Raw genomic sequence first — 19,101 nt, 5'->3', positions numbered from 1 at the left:
CTGCTCACAAAATCAACAGAATTAGTTTATTAGCTAGTCCTCGTACAGTTCTACTTCTAGAGTTGGATTTTAGATTAGTTCAGTGTGAAATTGCTAATTTTTATGAATTTGCTTCCTGAGCTAGTAACTAAATCCAGATGTTTCTGGGGTGTGTGCAGAGGGGCAATACAATAAATCTAACCCCTGGAACACTCGTAGTGCCAAAAAAACAACTTTATTAAAAAACCCAACTCCATCAGGTCATCACAAAACATAAAATAAATGCAGTTTAAATGAAGAAGTGCTTATTGGTTAGCCTGTTTGGTTGGTGGTTTTCCTCTCGGTGCAAAAACTCAAAATCCTACCAAGTAATTTTGGTCTCGTTTCTTGGTGCCCTTGAAATTAGACAAAACTAACTTACTAGTAACTTTTCTGCAAGAAATAAGAGCTTGTTTTAAGTTAGTAATTCCTTATTATTGATTAAAAAGTACTGGTTCAATTGTTAGATTATTTTCACTTATAACAATACATGTTTCTCATGTTAGAAGTGAAATAATTAGTACTTTTTACATCAATATTAAGGGATTATTGACTTAAAACAAGCTCTTAAATCTCGCTGAAAAGTTACTTTTGTCTCATTTCAAATGTACTAAGATATTTGCACTAAAAGCTGGACCATAAATACTTGGTAAGATTTTGTTTTTACAATGATTTTTAACTGAGTTTTTATTTTAGAGATGCAGAAAAAAAATCAACTCCTTGTCCTGGGAATTCTGAATCGATTCAAAATACACAAATATCAATATTTAAATATCTATTTAAAAAAAAAAAAATTCTTCGATTATATTTTTTAATTCAAGAAAAAGCCAGCCAGCTAAGATAATCTTATTCTGGTAATTTAAGAGAGATTTTTATGCAGAAACCTATTTTTCTTTATAACTGATGACAGTATGGAACCATATATCATTTTAAATAAATGTTATATTTGCTAACAGTCTTTTGTTTCTTGTCAGTCACGTAATTTAAACTGAATCTATAGTTTTATTTGAATAGAAAAATTGGTTTCAGAATTAAAAAATAGTTTCTGAATCAAATCATGAGCCTAAAAATTGGAGTTGAATCATTAGACACTGAAAAAGATCCACATTTCCAGAATCCTGCTCTTTTTTTCTTATCAGAAAAGCTGAAGTAGCTTCAGTTCTGCATATTCTGCTAGAAAATCTCCTTCATGTTTTGGTGAGAGAAATGTTGCATTGACTGCAGCCACGTTGTTAATCATTAAACACCCTGATAATAGAAGTCACAAACATCTCTGCATGTCAACTTCCAGCTTAGTTTAAATCTGCCGGATAGCAGCTATCTGCAGACTTGACCTACTTTCGTCCTGGATCATAAATAGTTCTGTCTCCGAAGCTCGCAGGTTCAGCGTGAAGAATCAGTCATTGTGTGTGAACGTCTTTGCTTTGCGCGGCGGAGACGAGGGATTAAGATGCAGCACAGAGCCCTGCAGCGCTCTGACGTACAGTAATTACACCGAGTTGGTTCATTTGCTCAGATTAGAGATGAATATGTGTGAATAATTAGGGAAAAATGGTTTCATGTATGCAGCAGGAGGATAAAATTTAAAACATTTTCATTCAGGATATTTTAAGATTAAAGTAAAAAAAAGGCCCATGCTGGAATAGGTTAGTTTTTATATTTTGGTTTCTGTTTTGACAATATATACATCTTATCATTAATCATTAATAACATAGTTAATGTGATAAAGAGAATCAACAGATGTGTAGATTTACTTTTTGTAATTTTGTTGTAGTTTTCTTGTTTTGTATTTCTTTGTATTGATTAAACTTTTCAGACAAAACGTGTGTACCGTAGTTGAGTCGTTTTCATAAGCTTTGTTTTGAGACATGAACACTTTATCGCTGTTGAACTGTAAAAATATAAATGTATAATAAAATTTTGTTGCAAGGCTCCATTAATAAAATAAGTAATAAGCAAAACAAAGTGAGTGTTGTCCAGGGGGGACAGAAATGTCAATGTGCATTGTTCCAATCAAGCAACTTAAAAGTAAATTAAATCATTATTATTCTTTTTATTTTAGTTTTTTTTACCTCTGGTCTTTCTGTGCAGCTTAACAAAAAATGCAAAATGAAAAGTTCAACCCTTGATTTTTTTTTAGAGCCGCAGCTCTTTGTTGTTCAGGAATGGGGAATGTTGCACAGAGGCATGCAAACATGCATGCAGGGTACAAGTATGCAGCTCTGGGCCAATAGCAGAAGGTGTGTGTGTGTGTGTGTGTGTGTGTGTGTGTGTGTGTGTGTGTGTGTGTGTGTGTGTGTGTGTGTGTGTGTGTGTGTGTGTGTGTGTGTGTGTGTGTTCCACTGAACTTGAGTAAACTTGTTTGTTGATGAGTCAGTTCTACAAAGTCGATGCAACTATCAGGGTTTCCTCCAACGACTGGCTTTACTTGATGACTGGACTTGGCCGTATTATGTAACTGGATCAGAATCTTTACACTCTGACTGAGTTTCATTGGATTGGGCTGCATCAGAAAGAACTAGGAAATAAAATGTGTCCGTAGTTCCCTGAGCAGGTTTGCTATTGTATGCATATGAAGTCGATTAAGTTTGGACTGTTGAGTGGGAACTTACTGTTGAGTACTATGAATCTACATTACCTGCTTTCTGCTGCAAAAAAAGATAATTTCTCTGATTTTAATTGGTTGAATTGCAGCAGAAGGCGGGACTTGACCAGGGAACCATTCCTACAAGAACCACAACGGGATGTATATTTATATTTCAAGCTTGCAAAGATAAATGGGGATTAATTGTTATTAATCTGATTAAATATTTTACTCGACTGACAGTCCTATCAGTAATACAAGTTATTATTATTATTAGCTATATAGTTTTAGCTTCATTTTGATACCAAAACAATTCAGATAATCCCTGTAGTTTATGAAATATATAAAATTAACGTTGGGCATGACATTTTGAGCAGCTTTACACTGCAAAAACACAAAATCTCACCAAGTAATTTTGGTCTAGTTTCTAGTGCAAATATCTTGGTGGACTTGAAATAAGACAAATTGACTTGGGAGCAAATTTTCATCAAGATACAGGAGCTTGTTTAGAGTCAGTTATTCCTTAATATTGATTTTAAAAGTACTAGTTCAACTGGCAGATTATTTCAAGGGAAAATGTCTCGTTAAAAGTGAAATAATCTGTCGATGAAACTAGTCCTTTTTAAAATAAATGTTAAGGAATTATTGGCTTAAAACAAGCTGACATTTCTTGCTGAAGTTTACTTGTAAGTTAATTTTGTCTTTTAAGTGAACTAAGACAATTTTTTTCTTGGAAACGACTTGGTAGGATTTTGTGTTTTTGCAGTGTAAGGGGTTAACTTGAACCTTGTGTACTTAAGTATAACATTATTAAGGTTTTGCTCCTTCAGTGAAGCTGAACGGTTTAAATGAGTAGCCTGGCGCTAACAGAGCTAGCGTCCGTTGTAAAGAAGGGCAGCCGCTGGCATTTTGTAGCATTTTGCTAATTTGTTTTGGGTGCCATCTGATGTTCAGAGTTGAGTTGGACACATTAAATGCAGCAGCGACGCTTCTGCCTTGAACTTGAACTGCGTGTGTGTTTGGACTGGGCCGTTGTGACTGCGGTAGTGCTGACCGGACCCCCGCGTTAATTATCCACTTCTCTCTTTCTTTCTCTCTCTCTCTCTCTGAGCCTGGCTTTGTTTGAAACCAAGAAGACTTGTGTCTCCACAGTAACAGTTACTAACGGTTACGCAAGCTTGACAACGGCAACCCGCGATGACCCACATTCCAGCAGTAAATCACAACACACACACACACACACATTCCTGACTCCACCCGTCGCCGCCGATCGAAACTGCGCTCAGCGTTTCCACTCCAGCAAACAAACGAGGGAAAGAAAGTGTTGCTGTGTAGAAAAATGTAAACATCTCTATCAGTTTCCTGCCTTTTCTTGCATCTTTTGAGTTTTTTTTCTCAGTTTCTGAATCTATAACGCTCCCATCTCGCATTAGTTCAGGGTGTCCAAACTTTTTGCACTGAGGGCCACGACTGTGAAGCTAAAAGTATTTTTTTGTCATGAAAGAAGCTAAAATGGTTCCATTGTAAAAACAAACATGCAATATTTTGATGATGCTGGTGTTTCTAGGCTAGAAGAACTCGATCCAACTCTTTCTTTCTTTTTTAAACATTCTCATTTAGCCTGGTTTCATAAATGGGCGTGCCCCCCTTCCTACTTTCAAGAAAAAGTTGCTCGAGGCAACAAATTATTACTTTAGTTATCGATTAATACATTTTTCTGACAGTCAAGTAAAAGTTGCTAGAGGCAATAAATGATTATTTTGGTTATTGCTTAACCGATTTTTCTGCCGATTAGTCACATAAAAATTGGCACATGCGACAGATCTCTCATTTAACTAAAGTTGTTTTTTTTATACAATACTAAATATACATTAAAATCTGCACATGAACTCCTTTGGAACTGCCTAAAACAAGATAAAATGTGTATTTTTTGTACAGTTTTGGATTTATTACTGCACTGTGTGTTCTAATTTAAGCAAAATGGACAGTTTTAGACGGCGTCTTATCAAGTTAACAATTAATCGATTACTAAATTAGTTGATCGTTATTAATAATTTCAGCCCTGCTTTGTACTATCAAATTAAAATGAAAGCAAAAAAAGAATATTTTAATTCGTCTTCGGCCTCTTTTGACTTTAATTTGTTTTAAGCGCATAAATCTGTGATATTCGTGAATCGTGGACCACACAGAATCTTTCCAAGGGCCACAAATGGCCCCCGGACCGCACTTTGGACTTTAATTGTTCTTCAAATGCAGACGTGGCGTTTTTTAAATTTAATATTCATATTCTGAGGAAATGTGTCCTCAGATGACTTCCTGTAAATTCAAGTTATTTCGTCTTTTAATTCTTTCAGACTTGCTTCATGCAGCAAACCTGCGAAATCGGATCTGTTTTTCTTTGGTTTTTGATACCAGATAACGCATAAGGAGAATGGAATGCTGGGAATTTGTGAGATGTTTCTGGTGTCGTCTGCGATGAAACATGAGGTCAAATTTTGTCTTTTATTTTTCTTTTTACTGCTGTGCGCTCCGGCGGCATCAGAAAACGACGGCATGTTTACGTTTCAGGCTTTTCTGCTCCGTTGCTGTAGGAGACGAACGGCCGTGTTTGAGCTTCTATCTGTTTGTTCGCCTGAAGGAGAGATTTCCTTAAACAAGCGGCGCAAACCAGAGGGGGGAGAAGACGAGATAATAAAGTTGAAGTGGAGTTAATTGATTCGATTTACAGGTCTGGGAGGAAGAGGGCTTTTCCTGGGAATTACTGTCATTTGCTTCCAATTACGGGTAAAATGGAGATTTCCTCTCAAAACGAACTCCAGAGATTTAATTTGAAACAATTTAACTTTAAATTCTCCGATTTAAACTTGTAAAGTTTCTGACCTGGTTAGTTTTGAGTTTTTAATTCCTCCTTGATAAAAGTTTGGCTTTTGTTCAATTCACTTTAAGGTTTTTCTACTGAAAAAGAGTTAAATTTATCTGAAAATGTCAACAATCACAGTCCAAACATGAACGGGAGTTTCCAAAACGTGGTCCGGGGGCTATTCACGGCCCCTGGAATGATTGTGTCTGGCCCCGTCACCCCCGCCCCCGATTCAAATTAGACATTAAAATTAAACAAAAATAATTTACCTCAATAATTTTCTTCCATTTATCTCGGATCTTTACAAATTTTGCAAATTGCAATCTGTCTGAAAAAATAAGTCTCTCCATCCTTTATAACAATTATTTGTCTTTAAATAAATTTTTCATTTTTTATTTAAATTTAGATCACATTTGTTTGACTTCTGCTCAAAAGTTGACTTTATTTACTGAACTTGGCTAAAGCAAGCATATTCAAAGAAACGGTGCAATAAATCCTGATTCCACTGCTCAGAAATTAACATATTTAAGTTTTTTAAATTGTTGCCTAAAAATTAGATGCATTTCTTTAAGTTAAACATGCAAAAGCCTTTTTATGGTTTTTGTCTGTAATAATTCACAGATGTTTTTGACTGTTTTATTTAAGTATTACATGTTTAGTTTATTATTGATTAGATACAATAATTATATTTTATTTTTTTGGCACAAATCCTTTTGATTTCTCCATTTTGTCCCATGTGACCAAAAGTTTGTCTTGCATCGAATAAATGTGGCAGAAATCAAACATTGACTTTGAAAGAGCTTTGATTGGCGAGAAACGGCTTCACCTTTTTCCATATTTTCTACATTCTAAACTTATTTTTTAATAAAAATCCTCCATACTGGTTATTTGTTATCTTACTGTTGTCTGACATTAACGACAGTTTAGGTTTATTTTATCTGCCGGTTTATTTTTTCTTTCATTGTTGTTTAATTCTGCATATAAACACAATTGTTGTAAATTCCACTCGTGTTTTTGCAGTTTCCAGCCTAAATAAACACATAATGGACGCTGCGTTTGTTCTGTTTTTTTTCCTGAAAAGGACCTGGAGTTCCATGGCGTGATGCGGTTCTACTTCCAGGACCGGGTGGCCGGGAACTTCGCCACAAAGTGCATCCGGGTCTCCAGCACGGCGACGACGCAGGACGTCATCGAGACGTTGGCGGAGAAGTTCAGGCCGGACATGAGGATGCTGTCGTCGCCCAAGTACTCGCTGTACGAGGTCCACGTCAGCGGCGGTGAGTCCTGTGGGCCGCGCGGCTCCCGGCCCAGACAGCTGACTGCTGCATGAACCGCTGGCTTTGTGTTTCAGAAGAGCGCCAGCTGGACCTGGACGAGAAGCCGCTGGTGGTTCAGCTCAACTGGAACAAAGACGACAGGGAGGGACGCTTCGTCCTGAAGAACGAGAACGACGTCCTGCCCAAGGTGAGACGCATCACGACGCATCACGCCGCATCACATCACACCACACCACACTCTGACCGCCTCTATTCCAGCTTGAATAGAGACACAGCTTTAGCATTAGCTTTAGCTTTAGCTTTAGCATTAGCTGCTGAGTTTCTGACTGATTAACCCTCACATTTATCGTCCGTCCATCCATTCATCCATGTTGTCCATCCGTCCATCCATTCATCCATGTTGTCCATCCGTCCATCCATCCATCCATCCATCCGTCCATCCATCCATCCATCCATCCATCCATCCATCCATCCATCCATCCATCCATCCATCCATCCATGTTGTTCGTCCGTCCGTCCCTCCGTCCATCCATCCATCCCATCCATCCATCCGTTCATCCGTCCGTCCATCCATCCATCCATCCATCCATCCATCCATCCATCCATCCATCCATCCATCCATCCATCCGTTCATCCATCCATCCGTTCATCCATCCATCCGTTCATCCATCCATCCGTTCATCCATCCATCCATCCATCCATCCATCCATCCATCCAACCAACCAACCAACCAACCAACCAACCAACCACCACCACCCCCCCCCTCCCTCCCTCCCTCTGTCCTGCTGCTTTATTTCTTCTTTCCTTTTTTCTCTCTGAGGTTCGATTCGTTCCTCACCTGGTTTGTTTTTGCAGAAACATTTTTGCTCTGATTTACTTTTTGTCTGATTCTCGCCAGAAGAGTCAGAGTAACGGACCGGAGAAGGAGAAAGACGGAGTGATACAGAACTTCAAAAGGACTTTGTCCAAGAAGGAGAAGAAGGAAAAGAAGAGGAGGGAGAAGGAGTTTGCTCGGATCCCAGACGGAGACGAACAGATTCTGAGCCGCGAGGACGGGTAGACCAAACCGGCTGCACACTGCTTGACCTCTGACCTGTCGGTTCCTCCTCCTGTGTTTTTCTTTTTTTAATCCACATCCTCCACCGTCTGTCTGCATATTTTGACGATTTAGGGAGAACAACCGTCTGGCGGCGGAGGTTTACAAGGACATGCCAGAAACCAGCTTCACCAGGACGATCTCCAACCCGGAGGTGGTGATGAAGAGGAGGCGGCAGCAGAAACTGGAGAAACGGATGCAGGAGTTCATGAGCAGCGATGGGAGGCCAGAGTCAGGTACGTTAAACGTTGGTTGATGCCGTTTAAGTTCTGCTGCTCAGATCGTTACAAGCGGTTTGGGTCTCTGACTCCAGATACAGAGCGAAGCAGGAAAAACGTTCAGTTGTTTTCATTACTGGAGGTCAAAGGGTTTCAATAATTTAAAAATATTTTAAGTCTCCCAGGTTGTTTCCTGTTCAGATTCATTTCTGGATCAGATATTTGGCAGAGAGTAGTCTGGATTTTTAAAATGTTGTTCCCCAAACCAATCTGTCTCTAAAAAATATACATTTCTAATTATTAGTTCCTGCATTGAATCATTGTACATCCTTGAAAACTAAAAACGGTGAAGTACACACATCTCATTTTCTCTCTCAAGTATTTTGACCTAACAGCTACAGTTTGCTGAAATGCTAGGCTAATGTTAGCATGTTTCCTCTCTGTTCTGATACGACTCGCTGATTATTTGGCTCCAAACCGATTTAGTCCAAAAACAAAGCTAACAAAACCTCTTTCCAGAGAAGATGCTGCTGTATTTTCATAACTAAAGCATAAAGCTTTAGAATAAATCTTTGCTTTGCTGGAGTCGAGTCTCATGTGATCGCAGAGTTAATCTGCAGAGTGACCTGAACATCACAGGTCGCTGCTGATGCTGCTGCTGCTGCTTTGGACTCTCATCAGGATCTACAGAAAGGTTTAAATCAAAGTTTATGCCGATGGTTTTCAGTAGCAGCTCGTTTCCATGCGCTGACTCGGTTCTGTTGCGTCTCGCTCTGCAGGTTTTGGTGATAGTGAAGCCATGTTTGTTGTCGTAGTCGGCATTGATCTTTTGACGTGGCTGTAACCGAACCCCAGGAGCGCCATATGTTGTTAGAAAGTCTCACGCTGGCATGTTTACACACACTGAGAGGCATGTTGAGTGACTGGCACAAACACGCTGACTGGTTGGGTTTGTGACTCAGGCGTTACCTAATCGCTGCGCCAGACGGACGAGTGAAGCGGCTCTAAAAGCGGCTCTAACCGCTGTCTGGTCCGGACAGCTGGTGAGGCAGGAACTCTCCTCTGCAGAAAATACAGCTTCTAAAAATATCTCTGGAATATTTCTGAAACACTTTTTAACACAATTTTTACCTGAATTCCTTATAAAGCTGTAATACAGAGTGCTGCAGGGGAGTCTTACTGTCTACAGCACTTTGAACTTTGATTATATAAGTTACAACAACATTTAAATTCCCTTTTAAAGTATTTAAAGTATTTTTTAATATAATTTGTTTCTTTGAAAACTGGGTGTGTGTCTCCAAGGTCAACTTTTGGACATTTACTCTCAGTATCTACCCGTTTAGGCACTAGAAAAATTCACCTGTACCAAGTAATTTTGGGGAAGTGGGAAGTTTATGGAAGCTGCAGAATGTTGTGATAGTTTGGTATGAAATGGATAATCTGTGGGGAAAAAATCGACCTCCTCTGTCTTCTCCCACTTCCACTGCTTTTGGTTTTGAAGCTGGGCGACATGGCTGAAAACTTTATCACGATATCAGTCTATCGATAATTGTTTTTTTTTTTTTTTTTTTTGTTATAAATATTGCCGATCTTGTGGCTTTACCTTTCCTGTTTTATCCACGGTTTTTACTCCATGCCGTTTTATTTTTAAGTCGTTACGAGACACAGCGGTGATATCTGAAGCTGCTGCTGCTGCACCAGTTACTCAGCAGGTGGTTGCTAGGTAACCACAGAATGAGTGAGTTGCTAGGCAACCAAAGAATGAATGAGTTAGTTGATGCCACCAACCTAACTTAGCTAGAATGCTGTGCGGTTGTGGATCGGAGTTCTGTGAAATTATTGAATGTTCTGTCAGACGCTTTACCAATTGATATTGATCACGTCTCTTATCGTTATTGATTTGTTGTCCAGCCCTAGTTTGGGTTCACCTGAATGCAGCGAATGCTCCGCTGTCTGCAGGGGGAACTTTGAAGATTTACGCCGACAGCCTGAAGCCCAACATCCCTTACAAGACCATCCTGATGTCCACCAGAGACACGGCCGACTTTGCTGTGGTGGAGGCGCTGGAGAAGTACGGGCTGGAGAAGGAGAACCCCAGGGAGTACTGCATAGCCCGGGTAAAAACCCAGCCGCTGCACCAAACCATGGCAAACAAGTCCTGATTAATGGTTTTACTGGAGTAGAAGCAGCACTACAAGTAAAAGTAACAAATCATCTAATCTTTAAAAATGACATAATCAGACAAACAATTAATCTCATGATAAATTAAAATGAGCTCAATAATTTAATTCATATTTTAAAGGCCAATTTCGTTTAGAAACTTGATAATTAATTACATTAGTTTTTTTATTTTTTATTTATTGTTTTTATTTATTTGGATATTTAAAATATTTTCCACTTTCTCTGTTAGGTTTTCTTTACCAAATAAGTTTATTGATCTTTGATAACTTATTATGCCACTGTTATTATTTTACATGGAAATGGTCTCAAAATAACAATACTATCATTTATCGCCGTCATTTCTGGGACAATTTATCATCCAGCAAAATGTTATTGTAACAGGCCTACTTATGCAGACATGTTGGTATTTTGAGACCCAAAATTAAAACAATTCATACAAATAACATGATTGCAAAATAATAAAAAATATCCCAATTCAGTTTCTTTCATTATAAAACTTGCAAAACTTCAACAGAACTGCAGGTTTTTGTCCGTTTTAGGCTAATTTTTGGTTAAAACAAGCTTTTGTCCTTTCATCTAAAAACCTTAAAATTAATTTGTATTCCTATTCAGCATTAATTTAATCAATTAAAAGCTTCAAATTTCAACTCAAACATGTTTTTAGTGCGATTAAAATCTTTGTAGAAGTGTCTTGGATCTGTTTTAACCCGTTTTAACTTTTATTTGTCTGGATGTTTGCAGCAGGAAGAGAAGACGGGTAAAGAGGTGATCCTGGATGATCTGGACTGCCCTCTGCAGATCCTCAGGGACTGGCCTGCAGACAGAGGTAACCAACCAACTGGATCCACTTCCTGCTGTCTTTTGATTGCTGCTGCCCCCTTCTGTTCCAGAGCTGTCATTACAGCTTTTTATTTCTCTGAATGCATATTTTTCAGATGCAAATGAGTCATTTTGCCAAATCTTCTCCTGTCAGAACTTGATTTAGAAAACACTTGAGACAAACAAATCTTAATCCAAGCGCAAACAACCTGAGTGAATAGAAAAATAAGTTTTCAAAAGGGACAAAGGTGTCCAAACCAAACAGCCAATGTCAAAGTCTAATTGCTTTTATTGTAAAATGATGAATTAACTGTCATAAACAACTTTTTTTTTTTTTTTGGATCGGTTAACTAGCCACACCCGGGGCGGACATGTAGAACCAAGAAATCACATAAAGGGAAGCAGGATAAAGGTTCTGACAGAGTTCAGGTTCTGAGGCTCACCAGGTCTGGCTTGTAATCAGTGCACCCTTATTTAGTGGCCTAGTCAAAGTTTGGACTTAAATCTGAACTGAGACGATGAGCCTGCAAAAACACAAATTCTTACCAATTATTACAGTCTAATTTCTGGTGCAAATTTCTTAGCAAACTTGAAATAAGACCAAACTAACTTACAAGTAGCTTTTCAGTAAAATATAACGGCTTGTTGCAAGTCAGTAATTCCTTAAATCTCAAGTGAAATAATCTGCCAATTTAACAAGTACTTTCTCATGAATATTAAGGAATTATTGATTTAGTTTTGTCTTATTTCAAGTGAGCTAAAGTATTTGCACTAGAAACTAGACTGTAAATATTTGGTAAGATTTAGTGTTTTTGCAGTGTGGAGCGACTCTTAGCAGGTGGTTTATGCTTGAAGACTCTTTTGTGTGACTGAATTAAAAAAAATAAAGAGGAAATTGCTCCACAGCAACACAACTGACTCAAGTGTATTTGTAAATCAATTTCAGCAACAAGGCAGTTCAATTCAGTGCTTCAAAGTGAAATGTTGTTTTCTGTTCTAACCTGAGCCAGTTGGAGAATATAGATATTATTTAAGAGGAGTCCTAGGATTGAGCCTTGCGGTACCCCGAATTTGTTTTCCTAAGATACATTTTCAGATGTTAAGTCCTTGTTTGGGTTCACTCTGAATTGCAGCTTTGCAACTTTATTATATTTTATTTTACTCTGCGGAGTTTTTTGTAAAAGTTGTTTCTTTGTGGCATCAGGAGCGATGGTGTTCCAGCTGAAGAGGCGGCCTCCGGATTACCAGGCCAGGAAGGGGAGGAAGGACGACAAGGGGCTCAGAGGGAAAGACGGCTCCATGCCGCCGGAGAAGCTGCCTTATCTGGTGGAGCTGAGTCCAGGTACGACCACAGCATGTTTTATTTTAGTATTTTATCTGCCACTGTAGCAGCAGGAAGTAGCTTCAGGGGGAGATTCTCATCCTGTTATGACCGAATCTGGACAGCAGGTGGCAGTGCAACAGAGCTCCGTTTCCTGTAGGTTTAGCTAGAAATAAGTCATTTTAGTTGTATTTGCTTGCAAGGAAGATGAATTACTTGAAATTATATAAACTAAAGTAGAAGGATAAACTGAATATATTGAGATTTATTTGTAGGAATGTGAAAGGTAAGTTTTGTCATAAAATCCTGGATTAATGTTGAGCCTGATGAAATTATTAAAAGATGCTTTCTGGTCACTTTTGGTGACCCTTCCCTGATTACTGTCTGCCCTAACAGCTTGTCTCTTGCTACTGATCCCCCTCCTCTCTCTCTGCTTCTGGTCACCCTCATCATCCTACATCATTAACTTCCCTGACCCAAAGGTGACCCAGAAACTTCCACCCACCTGGTTCTGGGTGGTGAGTTTCTGGGTAACCCGACGCCCTGATTCAGGAGAAAACTAACACATCTACTTCATACTGACTGCAGGGTTTTACTGGTCTCTGGTAGTGGGTGAAGTGGGATTACAAGCTGGTTTGGCGACTGATTTATTGCTGCCAGGCCTGGCTGTGTATGAGAGTGTAGAGGTCACTTTTATTTTTGTGCATTTATAGCTGACAGCCATGTTGGCTAAAAAATAAAGAAAATGTAATGAGAAAGCTTTTATATTTTTGTTATAAAGTAATACAGTCCAGATTAGTTTATTCATCTCTAAAAACCAGGGATGCAACAATAACATCGGTATCGGTCGATATTTGACTTTTTTTTTTTTTTTGCATAACTATCCAACAAATAAAACCAGGCCAATATAAAAAATTTTATTTTTATCTTGTTGCTTTCTTTTTCTGGTCGTTTTTTTCCCAAGGTGTCGAAACAGTGGTGAATATGACATTGGTAAATATTGGTAATCAGCTATAACAGCACATCAGATATTGATATCGGCCCAATTTTTCGTATCGGCTGCTAAAACCCAAAGTTCGACGTAACGTGGGAAGAAGTTGGTTTCAGATTGAACTTATACTGATGTTTTTGTAGGGATGTACCGGTATGAAAATTTGGCCCGATATCAGATATTAATATTGCTGTCATAGTCAATATTACTGATACTATGTGTATTTCTCTACTGTGTTGACACATTTGACTAAAACAGATGGCAAAAAAATGGAAATAAATATTGATTGGTTAATATTGGCCCAGTTATATTTATCGGGCCGATACCGATAAGTAAAAAAAAAAACTCCTAACATCACCCGATACTGATGTTGATGCCGATATATCGTGAATCCCCTAGTTTTTTGGAGTAAATTTGACAGAAAATCGCTAGTTAGAATTTTACGGCTAATTTCCGATCTCTTACTTTGTAAAGTTTTGACCTTCCAGCTCAAATTTCAACTGATTTCCACTTACAATCTAGAATCAGCACTTATTATCATTTTTTTCTTTTATTTAACCTGTGGATCTAGTAAAATTGTTCAAAGAGGCGTTTGTAGCTGTAAGGAGCAAACGCCTAATTTTCAGTGTGAATTGATTTTGCACTTTGAATGCTTTCTGGGGTTAATCAGTTGTTGCTGCATTATTTCTCCTCCTTGCTGCATTTTCACCTTCTGCTATGTGTCTGTTTTCTTTCCCACTTTCTCATGGCATGTTTTGGTTGCCTGGGTGCGTGTGTGTGTCTGTGTGTGTGTGTGTAATTATGGGTGTGTGTGGCCTGTGCACGTGTCCTTCTGCCTCTTACCTGCCTGCCTGCCTGCCTGCCTGCTGTAGGCCGAGGGAATCACTATGGCTACTACGCCTATCGGCACCAAGAAGGTAAAATCTGCACCGTACTTCCTGTTTGCCCCGGCTGCCGGGGTTGTTCTGCTCTGAGCGCAAACACATTCCCTTAAAAATGGCACCTTTCTGATAGTGATTACATCAGATATTCATATACAACTACAAATCAGGAGTAAAAATTGTACATATGACACATTGTAGGATTTTTGAATCTTAAACTGAAACGATTAATTGGATCAATTGTGATTAATTGATTATTCAAATAATTAACTGAACTCAAAAAAGGCAAAGAAAACATATTTACAGCAGTAATTAGACCAAAACTGCACAACAATATTAATTTCACATTTAAGATAAAATCACTTTTGTCTGTTGAAATGTTTTAGTCAAAACTCTTCAAGTGGAAACTTTACCTGATTCAGAATTACTAAAAGATGCTATGTTACTGCATTTTTAGCATTAAAATGTTTATCTCCTTATTTAATAAAGGAATTGAATTATTTATTTTCATCTTAAATGCATTTCTAATTTTGTGTAAAGGCTTACGTGGTTAAATCAAAAATCTGTATAATGTCAATTTTTTTATCCGATTAATCGTCAGAATAATCGATTAATCGGTTACTAAAGCAATTATTAGCTGCAACAGATAAATATGTAGGATTTTTCAAATATCTTTGAATTAAATAGTTTGTTGTAGTAATACTGTAGTTTTCTAATGTGTGAGTCGGAGTTTTCTTTGTTTGAGAGGATTTATCACAAACAATCATAGACAGAAAAATAGAATATCTGTTACTATAAGGTCATGTTGACCTTTTTCCTTCTCTGCTTTGCTTTTACTAAATCTTGCCTACTAATTATCAGTAACTTCTCCACATTTACATCTGTTCACATCACTCTGGATTGACGATTTATTCTTGAAATGTTGGGTTAAATGCGGTTTGCCGAGCGAGCAGCTGAGGTTCGATCGGCGCTAAACCCGAGAGCTTCTGTGCTTCCAGACGGCTCCGACTCCAGAGACAAACCGAAGCTGTACCGGCTCCAGCACAGCATCACCGAGGTCGGCTCGGACTGCACCGAGGACGGCGCCATCCAGGTGAGCGCACATAACCCAGACCTGCTGAACTTTGACCTTTCAACGCCCCCAGCATTTCTCGTAAACAGGAATGATTGTTGGTGTGATTTGTAGTTTATTCGGTTGTTTAGAAGAGGATCAACTTTTTAATCAGCACCCTTCACTCTTGAAAATGTTTAAAAAGACTCAAATTGTATTATTGTAGAGTAGGGGAATGGCATTTCCCCTTCTCTATGGCGTTCCATACATGTCAATAAATTACGGTTATACCAGTGGATTTATTGACACAGGAGAAAAAATACTTTGATATCAAACGTTGTGGTGTTGAACATTTTTAAAAGGAGGATTTCTTTTAATATTAAAACAAGATTCTTACATAATGTTTGAAAAACATTTTGTTTTTGAACCGCAGCAGTTTTTCATTTAGGTTTTTAAGTATATTTTTTTTTGTGCCTTTTTTTTGTTGCCTACAATTAGTTTTATTTTCTTTCTCATGCTAAATGTATTGTGTGATTTTGAAAATATCAATATATGACTATTTAGTTTATTCTTGTGACTATAAAGGAAATGATTCTACAATGTAAACACTGCAAAAAAACAATCTTACCAAGTATTTTTGGTCTAGTTTTTGTGCAAATATCTCGGGTCACTTGAAACAAGACAAAACTAACTTAGAATTAACTTTTCAGAAAGATAGAGGAACTTGTTTTAAGTCAGTATTTGAATATTGATGAATCATTAGTTTCACTTACGGATTATTTCACTTTATGGGAAAAATATCTTGTTATAAATAACCTGTCAGTGGAACTTGTATTTTTAATCAACATTCAAGTATTTTTGTCTTATAGCTCTGATATCTTGCTGAAAATTTACTTGAAAGTTAGTTTTGTTTTATTTCAGTTGCATTATGACATTTGCACAGGAAATTGGAGAAAATGTTTGGTAAGATTTTATTTTTACAATGTGAACTAAAAGGTTGAAATTCTGTTACATTTTGTGTCTGTAAAATGTCTTTCTGTTGGCATTTAACAAAAAAAAAAAAAACCCTGCAGAGAAACATGCTTTTTGTTTTTTCTCTTTGCAGTTCGTAGCTGGAAATAATTTATTATTGGTTTTTAAAACTGAATAAGAGCAGAAATGAAATTTGTGTTTAATGAAAGGCTGACATATTTGAAACGGAACAGCAAACTTGTTTGGTTCCAGGTGTTTCTGTTTAGCAAACCATCTGGTGCTGAATTGAAATCGACTTCAGAGCTGCAGCACGTTTCTTCTTCTGCTTCTGTTTCTGCAGCTGCTCGGCCCGGGGATCCTGCCCCACCACTGCAACCTGATGCACAGCGAAGGCATGGTGACGGTGACGCCGCACGGCCACGACGCCGACACCTTCGTGGACGGCCAGCGCATCACGGAGACCACGGTGCTGCGATCCGGATCCACGCTGCAGTTTGGCTCTGCGCACGTCTTCAAGTTCGTGGATCCCATGTTTGACCAGGGAGGGAAGAGGGACCCGAACGCCGCCATGAGGAACCGACACAAATCCGGGTGAGCGAGAGGCGAACACGAGGCTAGGAGATGAAGAAGAGGGGAGGAGGCAGGGCGTGCACTGCAAAAACATTAAATCTTACCCAGTACTTTTGGTTTAATTTCTAGTGCAAACATCTTTCTACACTATAAATAAAACAAAACTAACGTAAAGCAACTTTTCAGCAAGAAATAGTCCCTTAAAAAGTTAGATTATTTTACTTTTCCATGTTATAAGTGCAATTGATACTTTTTCATCTTTATTTAGTAGAGCTACAACTAATGATTATTTTAGTAACCGATTAATCTAGCGATTACTCAGATCGTTAATCAATTAATTGGATAAAAAATACTCACATTCTACAGGTTTTTTGTTTGACCAGAAAATAATTCACTACAAAATTAAGTTTGTGTTTTTTAAGTGAAACAAAAAAAAAAGTTTCATTTCTAAATAACTTTAACACTTTTTGTGCTTCCTGTGAAATTATTCTGAAATAAAAAAACCACTGATGCCATTTAACTTTCCCTCGGGACTGACTGGGATTGTTGTTAGCATACAGTTAGCATTTGGTCATGGTGCGTTCACTGACTAGAGGAAAGATCAGATCTTATTTGAGTCAAGCATAAAGTCTAGATTCTGATTCTTAGTGGACATTTTACAGACTATTATTTAAAAAATATATTGGAAACACATTAAAGGATGCAAATAAACAAATAGTTAAATCCCTTTTTTAAATAAAAAAATTAAATGTTATTCCGTAAATGTAGCATTGCTTTGATAAATATGAACGGAAACTTGTGAAAACATATTTACAGACATAAGTGTAAATATTTTCTGTATGGTTTTGGCTTAATTACTGCCCTGAATGTCATTTATTTCAGTTTTAATTCTCCATTTAATGATTGATCAATTATTAAATCAGCTGCAATAATAGATAAATCGCGATTTATCACGCTTGAGGATGAAGAAATATTTACTTGAAACAACCTCCATCTTGCTGAAAAGTTACTCTTAAGTTATTTTTGTTTTATTCCAAGTGCACTAAGACATTTGAAGTGGAGACTAAAAATACTTGGTGAGATTTTGTTTTTGCAGTGTGGAGGGAATGAGAGGCAGAGGAAGAGCAGAGGTCTGGGGTTATGGCAGCAGGCTGCCCTCTAATCTGATCAGCATGCTGCTGGGTGGGGCCTCCCGCTCGCTGCACTTTCACAATGAAACGCAGAGCGCCGCAGATCGCAGCAGCAGCGACTTAAACATGACCGTCGCCTTGGAAATATTCACTTTATAGCTGCTTAATGGCGTCATCACCTGGTAACAGTTGGAGAAAGCGAGAGAGAGTGTGAGTAACCTTCGTTCCTCTTTTTATTTTAGACGATTCCAGAGGGAAAAAAGTATAAATTACAGCTCAGCTCTTGTCGTTTTAGTTCATAAAATCCTCCTGAAGTTGTCAGAAGTAATGAACTTCATTGCAGGATGAACTTAAATTCAGTTTTTGTGGCTCATCTGAAGAGTTAGCTGTATTTTCATATCTAGATGTGTTCCTCCCAGTGTGTTGAGTTAATATTTACACTCCAGCCTCAAAGCTCCCATCAGGTGATTTCCATTAGCTTTTACAGGCGTGGAGGAAGAAGTAATCACTGGAATTAGAACCTGTTGGATTACTCTCCATGTCGAAAGAGAAACTTAAACCTGGTTTTTGTCTGAGGGCTTTAAGATCTGCCGGGCTGGAGTTTTTCTCTTTTGTTTTTGGCATTTCGTTACAGAGACACACTCGTTTCCTGAACCTGCTGCATCATTTTGTCTTATTTTACCTGAAATATTAGGATTTTTATAATGAAATGAAGTTGACGGCACCAAAAGGAAACATATTTCTGTCATCTACATGGTTTTGAAAAAATGCAAACCTGCTTTTATGCGTCACCCTTCCTTGTTCTGGTTCTCCTCTACCAGGTATGTTTGGTTTGACGCCAACAAAGACGAACCTCTCTACCGGTTCCTCCACCTGCTTTATGAATGAGATCCTTCTGCCCACACTTTGCATACGGCAGGAAGTTTGACATTTAATTCAATTTGTGGTGAAATGAAAACATTAGAAAAGGATTCTTGTTTCGGTTCATGTTTAATTTACGTCATTTGGCACCTTAGGTAAAAATGTATAGAAAACCTTGAAATTAATTAAATTAAATTTAGATTTTGGTGCAGTAGCAAACTGGGAGCAACTCCCACCACCCCCAGTTATGACTTCGCGTTTCAATATGGCT

The 19,101-nt window shown here is 38.1% G+C and overlaps 1 protein-coding gene across 24 annotated transcripts in view; it reads left to right on the top strand.

The window, feature by feature from the left end:
* Window positions 1–19,101, top strand: part of afdna (afadin, adherens junction formation factor a) — a 108,047-nt gene that overhangs the window by 29,224 nt on the left and 59,722 nt on the right. For 12 of the 24 annotated variants that reach the window (XR_014085692.1, XM_081602817.1, XM_081602821.1 and 9 more), the window contains 10 exons: window positions 6,544–6,739; window positions 6,814–6,926; window positions 7,638–7,795; window positions 7,911–8,071; window positions 10,013–10,170; window positions 10,976–11,060; window positions 12,258–12,395; window positions 14,238–14,282; window positions 15,245–15,339; window positions 16,610–16,860. Coding sequence is in view for 23 of the 24 variants with exons in the window: in XM_081602817.1 (XP_081458943.1) it covers window positions 6,544–6,739; window positions 6,814–6,926; window positions 7,638–7,795; window positions 7,911–8,071; window positions 10,013–10,170; window positions 10,976–11,060; window positions 12,258–12,395; window positions 14,238–14,282; window positions 15,245–15,339; window positions 16,610–16,860 (1,400 nt within the window). In the remaining variant the exon portion in view is untranslated. The remainder of the gene's footprint in view (window positions 1–6,543; window positions 6,740–6,813; window positions 6,927–7,637; window positions 7,796–7,910; window positions 8,072–10,012; window positions 10,171–10,975; window positions 11,061–12,257; window positions 12,396–14,237; window positions 14,283–15,244; window positions 15,340–16,609; window positions 16,861–19,101) is intronic. The other 12 variants (XM_081602818.1, XM_081602829.1, XM_008397235.3 and 9 more) reach the window with 5 other exon arrangements.

The sequence above is a fragment of the Poecilia reticulata genome, chromosome 21 (assembly GCF_904066995.2).
Source record: "Poecilia reticulata chromosome 21, P_reticulata-male-v2, whole genome shotgun sequence".
In the NCBI taxonomy this organism is placed as follows: Eukaryota; Metazoa; Chordata; class Actinopteri; order Cyprinodontiformes; family Poeciliidae; genus Poecilia; species Poecilia reticulata.
Note: the sequence above shows the minus strand (reverse complement) of the source record. Positions and strands in the feature narration are given on the sequence as shown.